Here is an 11,045-nt window from a genome sequence, read left to right on the forward strand (position 1 = left end):
GCTGCCATACATTTTCATAATATTTAGCAGCTTCTTCCTCAGGGCCTAGGGGTTCTGGAGGAGCCGTGGGAACAATAGTTTCACTTTCATCATAAGATTCAGGTTCCTCTACACTCAATAAATTTTTAAAAATATGTACAAAACACATGTAACTAATGCTGGCTCCCATTTTTAATATTTACAAGAAAATTCACCGCTCCTTACCTTTTTGTTGAGGCCTCCTTCTTCTCTGCGGTGTCCTTCACTGGATCCCTCGATACCCAGGCCCCACGTTCGGGCGCCACTTGTGGTGGTCCGGCCGTCACAACACGAACGTACCTGAGTTGGGGAGTGAGGATTGAGAAAGGACAACACACTCAATAGTGTGGAGACAAGAGGTCCAATTTATTACACAGAAACAGCTCCTTTTAAAGGCAAGCCAACAGGAAACATCAAGCAATATTAGGGAGAAGATCAAAGGTCAAACTTAACAAAGTCCTTGAGCCGGGCTTAGTGGTGCACGCCCGTAATCCCATAAAACTAGTCTGAATTACAGTGAGCTCCAGGTCAACACCCGTAATCCCATAAACCCAGCCTGGATAATCCCATATGCCCAGCCTGGATTACACAGTGAGCTCCAGGCCAATCTCATCTGTATAGCTGAGATCCTCATCTCAGAAAAGCCAAATAGAGTCATAGATTGTGTCAATGCCTCAATGGTAGAAGAAGTTACTTTTCCAATGTCAAATGCCAGTGGGCTCCCACATCTGACAAATCATTCATTACCTTTTTCTCTTTGACTTATTCCAGTAGTATAAGCATCTGACATATGATTGGAAAGATGGTATCCTAAAGATGAGTTTCCCCAAAGCCCTTAGCATATCCTTGTTCCTGAGGCTGTAGATAAAGGGGTTCATCATGGGGGTCACCACAGTGTACATCACTGAGATAATTGCACTCATCCTGGGGGACTGAGCACCTGTGGAACTGAGGTACACCCCAAAACCTGTGCCATAGAACAAAGAAAGTCCTATTAGGTGTGACCCACAAATGGAGAAAGCTTTATGCTTTCCACCAGCTGATGGGATTTTCAGAACAGAAGAGACAATTTGAGTGTAAGATAATATTATCCCAGAGAGAGGAACAACACCCAGCAGTCCTGTCACCAAATACTCTATGATGCTATTGATGAGGATATCAGAACAGGCAATCTTGAGAAGTTGATCCAATTCACAGAAAAAGTGGGAAATCTCCAGGTTTGTGCAGAATGACAGCCGCAGTGCCATGGAGGTGAGGAGCAAGGCTTCAAGGACACTGATAACAAAGGAAAGCAGAACCAGCAGCCAGCAAAGTTTGGGGCTCATGATGACATTGTACCTCAAAGGGTGACAGATGGCCACAAAGCGGTCATAGGCCATCACAGTTAGCAGCATGTTATCCATACATCCAAAGATGATAAAAAGAGACATTTGTGTCAAGCAGCTCACATAGGAGATGACCCTGCTGTGAGTTGAGATGTCCAAAATCATCTTTGGGACTGTGGTGGTGATGAAGCAGATGTCAGCCAGGGACAGGTTAGAGAGGAAGAAGTACATGGGGGTGTGAAGGTGGGAGTCAGAGATGACAGCCAGGATGATGAGCAGGTTCCCGAGCACTGTGACCAGGTACATGGACAGGAACAGTCCAAAGAGGATGGGCTGTAGGTGTGGATCATCTGACAATCCCAGGAGAACAAACGTGGCAGTATCTGAAATATTTTCTGGTTTCATGTCTTTGGTAAATCTGGTAGAAGAATGATAATAAAATAAACTATACTAAAACCACCTGAAGTTTATCTGTTTTAAAATCAAAACAGGTGAGTTTTTCCCAGGATTATCTTTCTCCTCTTTCTTTCCTTGCTTTGTTTTTTCTTGAGCATTTATTTTCCCAACCATTACCCATTCCAAGTTCTTCTATATTTATTTTTGAAAAATTTTAGTTAACCTTTGAGAATTATACATCTTTAGGAAGTACATTGTTACATTTTGACATACATATACACTATTTAATGATCAAATCAGGGTAATTAGCACATCAACACCTTATGTATTTATAATTTATTTCTGGCAAATGCATTCCAAAATTTATCTTCTATCTATTGTGCATCTATTATGTTTTTCTACCTATTTTGAAATACACAATACATAGTGCCTAACTATAGTCCCTGGGGTTTATTTTCTATTTGTTCTTTTAGAAATACATTTATAGAGAATATAATAGGAAGGAAATGCTGTGTTTTCCAATGTTTGAGTCATTCTATCAGCTAATTAAAATTTACAAAGAAGTTATGTTACCACATGGCTTCCAGGTTTGAGTCCATCACCTGCTGTCCCCATTGCTCTGGGATTGTGTGGTGCATCACAGCAGGAGAGCAGAGCAGTGCAGTATGTGTACATCTCACCTCATAGAAAGGAAGGGACAGAGAAAGGCAGGAAGAAACAAGGGCCCTCAAATTCCAGGCTCAAAATGATCCCACCTCTCAAAAACTCCACCACTTTCCAATAGCCCTAAGCTGGAGATGAAACCTTCAGTACTTAGGCCATTCTGGACATGCCAGAGCCAATATATATATTAATTTCTCTGCCTTTAAAATGGCTTAGGCAAATCCTTCTATAATAAATGTTGTAAGGAGTAAAATTTGAGAAAACACAGTTTTGGACAGAAATCCTGCCTGTTTTATGGTTTTGCGACTAAACGTTTATTGATGCACAGCCATTTCTTCATGTTTGGGGACATAGTTTAGTGATATTGATAGAGTACATTAGACAGGAGACAGATGTGGGCAAATGGTAGTAAGAACATAGAAGAACATTCTAAGAAAGGTCATAGTCTGGATTTCCTGAGTTTCTAGTCTGCAGTCTTCCTGAAATGACCAAATTAAATCACTTTGTGCATTCCCTCTCCTGGTTGGTCTTACACCTTTCATTTCTACACAGTAAATTAGAGGCACAGATCCCTATTTAACCTATGGTCATGCTGTCAGCCCAATTTGGCTTTATGGGTATACATTTATATTGTAGTTTTAACTCACTACATGAGCTTTAGGCACCATACTGGCTGTGACTAAATCCTCAGGACTTCTAAAACCTGTTTTCCTGATGTAAAGACGGAGACTCACAGTTTGGGGAAAGAAGATCTGTTAATTATCATCCCTGACCACTTCTTCAAAATGTAGAAAATCAAAAGGAAAAACAGACCTTTAATCACTATATTTGCCATCTCTGAGGTTGAGCCCACCACCCTGCCCTTCTTGAGGGTGTAATTTCATTACTGAAAGTTTCCCTCTCTAGATCTGACCACTTACAACTCTCCCAAGTGTTCATCCTTACTCATAAATTATCATTCTTTTGTGTGCACTGAGTTTGTGTTTCAACAAACACACTTGCTAAACACCACTACTTTCTGACTGTGAGTCTCTTTCTGTGGACCCCCTCTCAAATATTCTTAGGAAGGACTCAAGAAGCAAGATTTCCAGAAAACATAGTGCAGAACCCAAACCATGGTGACACTACCATCTGGGTATCATTGGACCACTTGCCTGTTATGTGCAAAGTTCTGAATATGAATAATAATAATAATTAATAATAATAATAATATATTGTAAGAATAAATTTGAAGTAATTATATCATAATGAAATAAGTGGTATACAATGATTATATGTCTATCTAAAATTCACAATATAATTAACCAATTTGTTTATAGTATCACTCAAAGACAAATATCTTTTATCAAGCAACTGGGAATTTAAAGGCATTTCACATATTTCACTTCATTAAAGTTTATTTTGTCAAGTTAATCTCTCTTTTGTGGTTAATGCTATCCCCATCCATTACAGTTATTTCTCCCAGAGCACGTGGATCAATTCATAGGACCAAGAATTCACACTGTAATGAGGATTGACAAGGGAGCCATCTGCATGCTTCTATTTGACGCATGTATTTGATGAGTTTTTCATGTAGTATTGGAAGACTAAGATATTAAAATCAGATCAGAAAGAGGATTTCGAGATTAGATAAGTGATTGCTAAATGAAAATAATATAATATTGATCCCTGGAGAAGGGCCCAAATTATGAACAATTTTCTTGACTTGTGTTATATTCTGTTTATCTTATAATGGATAAAATACATAATTTTAAAATAATGTTTTAATGTTCAGTTCCTATAAATCTAAGATTCCTGCTAAAAGAAAATTCTTTGAAGATGTCTTGTATGCACATTTTTCCATAAGTCAATCTGATTACCTTGAAGAATGAAGACTTTGTTTTTGAATACTGAAATTGAAGTACTTTTAAGTTTTCATTTTAAAAATTGAAACAATAAAGAATTGGCATGTTCTGGCAATGTCATAGCACCTTTATGTGCTTAAGGAATTTCAGTAACAGTGTCTGAGGACTCAGCATAAAATACAGAATCACAGCAATAAACCCACCTAACATGGGCTCTCTGTTTCATAAATTTTTTCTCAGAACAAGAGATAACTTCACCATGTGATAGACAAGTGATAAAATCTTCAACCATTTCCAAGTGTGAGATATAGATTTGAACAGTTACAGATCCAGGCATGGATTTGGCTATTGTGAGCTACATCTATAGCTCATGAAACCCAATGCTCTCTGAGCAGAACCAATTTTCTCACTTGTATAAATGGAACTACTCTGAAACATACATGTATGTGACACAGAGGAGAAATAGGTCAATGAAAAGTACCTACTCATAGGCACATAGATGACTGTCCCTGTCAGTTTCATTTTCAGTTGTTCACAACCCTGGAAAATTAGGAGAGAAGTTGAGGGGGAAGAGGTAAAACAGAAAGGAACTGAGAATGATAGATTAAGTCACCTCGGGAATTGTGTAAGAGCTGAGCAAAGCAGGACTGTGTATATTTTGGGCTTCTAGGTTTTATGAATGAACTATCTGGGGTGGAGGATTTAGCTCAGTGGTTCTGCCACCTGTCTTGCAAGTGCAAGGACTCAAGTTAGATATGGGGTAACAACAATAAAAACACATACAGAAACAAACAAAACTATCCGTGAGATGAAAAAAAAATGAGAGTTAATTAATATGTAAAAATGAAAAAGTAAACATCTTAAGAGGTTCACATATTGGTTTGGAGTCTCATTTTTTACTCAAATAAACTGGCCTTTCTCTTACTTCATAATATCTCAAAAATAAACAAAGAGGGATGAGGAGAGAAAGAGGAAAAGGAGGAAAAAGAACATGGAAGAGAAGGAGAGATGGAGAACAAAATAAATAGACATAGAGTGAAACAAAAAGAGGAAAGAAGGCAGAGTCTTTTCAATACTTCATAACATTTATTGCTCATACATCAGATTAACTTGAGGATCCATAAAAGGTATTGTCCATTTATTCTCTGGATATTGAAAGATGAAGGTAAAAACTGCACCCACAGGTGAGACAATGGGCAAGAATCTCCCACACAGAGGTATTATCTCCTGATGGGTGCACCAGTGTGTGTTCTCTGACCTTAGCAGGGCTGCTGGTACAGTGGTTTTATGGTAACTGTGAGCAGTCTCAGTGGACCCGAGAGTCATATTTTCAAAGATCCTCACTAACCACAGGGTGCAGGGGCATGTATGCTCCAAGGCAGCTCAAACCTTCAATGCACACAGTGCCATCAGTGATGTGCTGACCCTGAACACTAATGCACGTCTCATTCTCATCCTAACATTTTTCCCCTTACCTCTCTCTGGGAGGGCTCAGTCAGGGATCCCACAGTCTGTCCTCAAGGGGCTCAAGGGCTCTTCTGAAACAACATACCAGCTTATTATGGTCACTGAAGCATTAGAGAACCGCAGCCTGGGGGACCACAGGCAGATTCAGGATTTAGGGAACCAAGTCCAAAGGAGCACATTTAGAAGTGCTTCTCTTTTTGAAATTAAAGTCCCTTCATTAATGATGCTGGAGCTGTCACAGCACAGATGTGATGAAGAAAGATAATTTATTAGCTACCAGGTGAACTTTTCATGAACTGGAAATCAGACATCAAAATAAACTTGCTGCGTGTGTTGTCACATGCCTGCAATCCCAGGACTCAGTGGGGTGAGGCATGAGGATCACCCTGAGTTCAAACTCAAGGAGAGCCTGAGCTGCATAGTAAAACATGGTCTACAATCATTCTCAGTGCAGTGACAAAAAGCAGAAAACAAAAACAAAGAAACAAAATAAAAACTAAACATAAACAAGTAACTGGCATTGTGCGTACAGCAACCCTCTTCATGATATCTGTAACATTTCTGAAATCAAAAATTAGTTCAAAATTAAATTTTAAAACTTGAAAAAAAAGTGGTGCTGCACCTGCCTTGCAAGCAAGAGGTCCCAAGTTCACTCCCTGTTACCAAAAAAGAGGCAGGCACAGGACCCACTGAGCTAAATCCCCAGCTCCCAAAAAAGAAAAGAAAAGAAAACCTGGGAAAAAAAAACCCAAAACAAAAAAACGAAGCCAAGGGTGGTGGCACACTCTTGCAATCTCAGTACTGAGGAGGCTGAGGTAGGATGATTACCATGAATTGACAGCCAGCATGAGCTACATGTGATGAGTTCAAGATCAGTCTGGACTACATAGCAAGACCCTGTCTCAGAAACAAAAACAACAACAACAACAACAACAAAAAAGAAAAACAAACAAAAATTAAAGCAGAATATATACACAACTAGGTGTTGGTCACAGAAAAGAGAAAATGATGCAAGAGAGGAACTACACAGCAGGTGTATGAGAATTCTGTTAGTGTGATATGGCCTTGTAGATTATGAAAAATGTATAAGTTGGAGTACATTCTGAAACTGCAATGATATGGGTTCTACAGTAAATACACCAGCCAGAAACAAAGATGTTCACTATCATGATCAATTTCATATACTGTATACAGCAGCATTGCCATATTCTTTTTTTAAAAAAATCATTAAATTTATTGCAAAAGTTTTAGAAATAAATTATAATCACATTCAGCATTGGAAATGTGTACCTTTATATGATATGTTAGTACTAAATTTTTCCCAGTCCCATTCACTCTGTTTCACCCCTTCACCCCTCTGTATTTACAAAGGCTTTATTTCCATTTCTTCCTTTTTTCTCATTTTCTTTCTCTTCTTTCCCCTAACATTCCCACTCCCCTAGTTCCTCTTCTATTTTGAATAAGATCTACCTATTTTATGATATCTACAATATATTTTGATACTTATGTACACTTTTCATTTCTAACAGCAGAGAAAAGTATTAAGTATTTACACATGTGTATTCTATTTATTTTACCCTTGAGTATGAGTATGGACTCAATGTGTAACCACTTAGTTAAAATTTCTCTAGCTTATCATTCTTTATGGCTGAGTAGTGCTCTATTTGTATGAAAACACACGCACATGCACACACACACACACACACACACACACACACACACAATCTTTGTTGTCCATTATTCAGTTGGGAAATTCAGTTGTTTATAAATTGTAACTGTGGTGTTGTAAAAATGGGTGCACAAATATAAATGTGGTGTGATGGTTTTAATTCTTTTGAGAAAATATAAAGCAGAGGAATAGCTGTGACAAATTGGACCTCTAATCCTAGTTTTCTGAGGAATCTATATATGGATTGCAATCATGGTTCCACCAGTCTGCACTCCCACTTACAGTGGAGGAGTGTTCCTTTTTCCTCCTAACCCAGTGACCATTTGTTATTGGTTGATTTATTGATACTAGCCATTCTTTTTGGAGTGAGATGTTGAACATTTTATCACATGTTTGTTTGCTGTTCTTTCTTCTTCACCTAAGAAATGTCTGTTGATTTCAGATGCCCACTTTTGAATTGGGTCTTTAAATTTAGGGTATCTGATTATTTAAAGTGCTTTGTATATTCTACATAGTAGACCACTATCTAAGAAACAGCTGTTGAAATTTTTTCCCACTTTGCAGGTTGTTTCTTCACTTTGTTGTTGGTTTCTCTTGCTGTTCAGAAGCTTGTTTAATAAGAAGAGCTCACAGATGTTGATTCATTTATCTAGTTTACATGAAACTGAGGTTTTTTCATGATTTTCCTACATCAGTGAATTCAACATTGCGATCTAATCCCTTTTCCAGATGCTTTAATATTTCTGTTTCAATATTTATTTGTAAAATCCATTTAGATTGTATTTTATTGCATGGTTAGAGATATATATCCGGTTTTAATCTTTATCAAGTTGAAAAACAATACTCACAACACTATTCATTAAAGAGGCTATATTTCCTCTAGTGAGGATGATTGTTTACTTTTTCAAAAAAGAGGTGGCTCAGTGTGTCTGGAGGTTTTAAATTTGGGAGGGGTCTAATATTTTTGAGTTCTTTATATATTCTGGATAGTAGACTTTTGTCTGAGGAACAGCTTATATTTTACCCTACATTGTAGATTATCTCTTAGCTATGTTGATGATTTATCTTGCAATACAAAAGCTTTTTTAAAAAATGAGATCCCAGTTGTTGATTCTTTGTCATAGTTCTTATGCTACTGAGGATTTGTTCATAAAGTCAGTTCCCATGCCAATGTCTTTAAGAATTCTACTTAACTTATCTTCCATGAAGTTTAGTGTTTCTGTTTTAATATTTAGATCTTTATTCCACTTGGATTTTATTTTAGTGCATGGTGAAAGACTGGATTCTAGTTTTAATCTTTAGAAGTTTGAATCCAGTTTTTCCAATACCATTAATAAAGATGCTGTCTTTCTTCCAGTGAGGATGCTTTGCTTTTTTGTCAAAGATGAGGTAGCTGAGTGTGTCTGGAGTCATTTCTGCATCTTCTAATCTATTCCAATTATACACAGTTCTGTTTCTTTGCCAGTGCGGTGTTGTTTTCATCACAGTGTCTTTGTAGTATAGTGTCAAGTTGGGAATTGTAATACCCCCTAACTTGTCTTTGTTGCCTACAATTATTTTGCTATTCTAGGTCTCTTATTGTTCCAAATGAAATTTTGGATTATTTTCTCAAGTCTGTGAAGCATACTGTTGGAATTTCAATCAGGATTGCACTGAATCTGTAATGCAATTTTGCAATTATGACTATTATTATTATATTGGTTATTGTTCTTAACCAAGTACAATGAATGTCTTTCCATTTTCTATCCCTTCAATTCCTTTTTTTTTTTTTTTTTCACGTACCGGAGATTGAACTCAGTTCCTTGCACTTACAAGGCAGGTCACTGAACCACTGAGCTAAATCCCCAGCCCTCCTTTGATTCCTTTTTTCAGAGTGCTGTACTTTTCAGAATTGAAGTCTTTTACTTCATTAGAGATCCTATCTGTGAGTCTCTTGTTTGTTTTTTGAGCGTTGTCTTTGTATCCAGCTACTCTATTGAATTTGTGGAGGTTTAGCAGACTTGTAGTGCAGATTTTGGGGACCTCTATATTGAGTATCATATGATCTGCAAATAATGACAATTGAAGTTCTTTGTTTTCTATCTTTATTCCTTTTATTTGTTTCTCTTTTCTAATTGCTTTGAATAATATTTCCAGAAGTATATTGAACAAGAATGGTGATAAGTGGATATCCTTATCTTGTTTCTGATGTTAGTATGAAGTATTTCAGTGTTTTTACTTTTAGTGTAATGTTCGTTGATGCTTCATCATAGATCGCTTTTACTGGTTGAAATAAAGACACCAAAATCAATTTTCTGTAAGGTTTTTATCATGAATGTTTGTTGGATTGTGTTGAAAGGTTTTTTTGAATCTTTTGAGATGAACCTATATGGACTTTGTCCTTGGCTCTGTTAATGTAGTGTATTGCATTTATTGATTTGTTCATTAGTGAAAGTGGCCTAAATTTCTCTTTTTTGTTTTGAACATTTTTTGTGTTTGGGATCAAGGTGGTGCTTGATTCCAGGAATTGTTTTGGTGGTATTATTTCCCTTACAATTTCACTGAAAACCTAAGCATTAGTAGCAATAGTTCTTCTTTAAAAGTCTTGCAGAAGTCAACAGAGAGTGCATCAGGACCTGGTCTTTAGTTCATTGGTAGGTTTTTAATTATGTTTCCAATTTGGTTGCTAGTGGGATGTTTAGAATTTTTAGATATTCCTCATTTAACTTTGGGAATTCTTGTATCTCTAGAAATCTGTCCATATCTTCTGTGTTTTCCATTTCATTGGATTATAGGTTCTTAATGCAGTTATTCGTGATCCTCTGGTTTTATGCTGTTTCTTTTGGATTTTAGAGTTTTCATTTCTAATTGTATGGATTCAGGCCTTATCTTTTCTCCTTTTATATAAAGTTTGTTAATATTTTGTTAATTTTGCTTATTCTTTCAAAGAACCAACTCTTTAAGTCACTGATTTTGTATACCATTCTCTTAGTCTCCATTTCATTGATCTCTATTCTGATCTTTGTAATTTCCTCCCTTGCATTAGCTTTGGTTTATCCTTGCTGTTGTTTGTTTCAGAATCTTGAGTTTGAGCATTAGATTGTTTATTTAAGCTCACCCTTTTTTCCTAATATGGCTATTCACTGTTATGAATTTCCCTTATAACACTGCTTTCATGGTGTCTAATAAATTCTGGTGTGTTGTACTGCCAGTGTCATTACATTTTGAAACTGTCAAACTTATTTAGTTTTCTCTGTGACTCATTTGTTACTCATGATGGTGTAATTCAATTTCCATAAGTATGAAGTACTTGGAGTTTCTTTTGCTACTGAATTTCAATTTCATTTCAGTATGATTTCATAGCTTACAGGGGATAACTTCAATTCCTTTTCATTTATTTAAACATGTTCTATGAGCTGCTATGTGACCTATTTTGGAGAATGACCGGTGTGCAGCTGAGAATGTGTTTTCTAATTTTGGGGGTTAGAACACACTGTAAACATCCATCAAGTCCATTTGTTTAAGAGTTTGGTTGAGTTATAGAATATCATTGCTGATTTTTTTGTCTAGTTGATTTTTCTATGTGAGTACAATAGTGAGGTTTACCACTAATTTTGTCCCTTTGCTTATATGGTTTTTTCATTTGCATTAATATTCATTTTATATAGTTGGGTCTGGAAGTGT

General features: G+C 36.7%; 1 protein-coding gene across 1 annotated transcript; it reads right to left on the reverse strand.

Annotated features, from left to right (window-relative positions):
* Window positions 1–761: 761 nt before the first annotated feature.
* On the reverse strand, window positions 762–1,748 carry LOC104866665 (olfactory receptor 7G3). Its single transcript, XM_010630846.2, has one exon. The coding sequence runs from the start codon at window positions 1,746–1,748 to the stop codon at window positions 762–764; it is 987 nt and encodes a 328-aa protein (XP_010629148.2).
* Between the last annotated feature and the right edge of the window lie 9,297 nt (window positions 1,749–11,045).

This window comes from Fukomys damarensis, unplaced genomic scaffold (assembly GCF_012274545.1).
Source record: "Fukomys damarensis isolate Sample0158 unplaced genomic scaffold, DMR_v1.0_HiC HiC_scaffold_30, whole genome shotgun sequence".
NCBI classification, from domain to species: domain Eukaryota; kingdom Metazoa; phylum Chordata; class Mammalia; order Rodentia; family Bathyergidae; genus Fukomys; species Fukomys damarensis.

Excerpts from the sequence above, each read along its gene's own strand:
- LOC104866665 (XM_010630846.2), bottom strand. The coding sequence starts at position 1,748 with ATGAAACCAGAAAATATTTCAGATACTGCCACGTTTGTTCTCCTGGGA.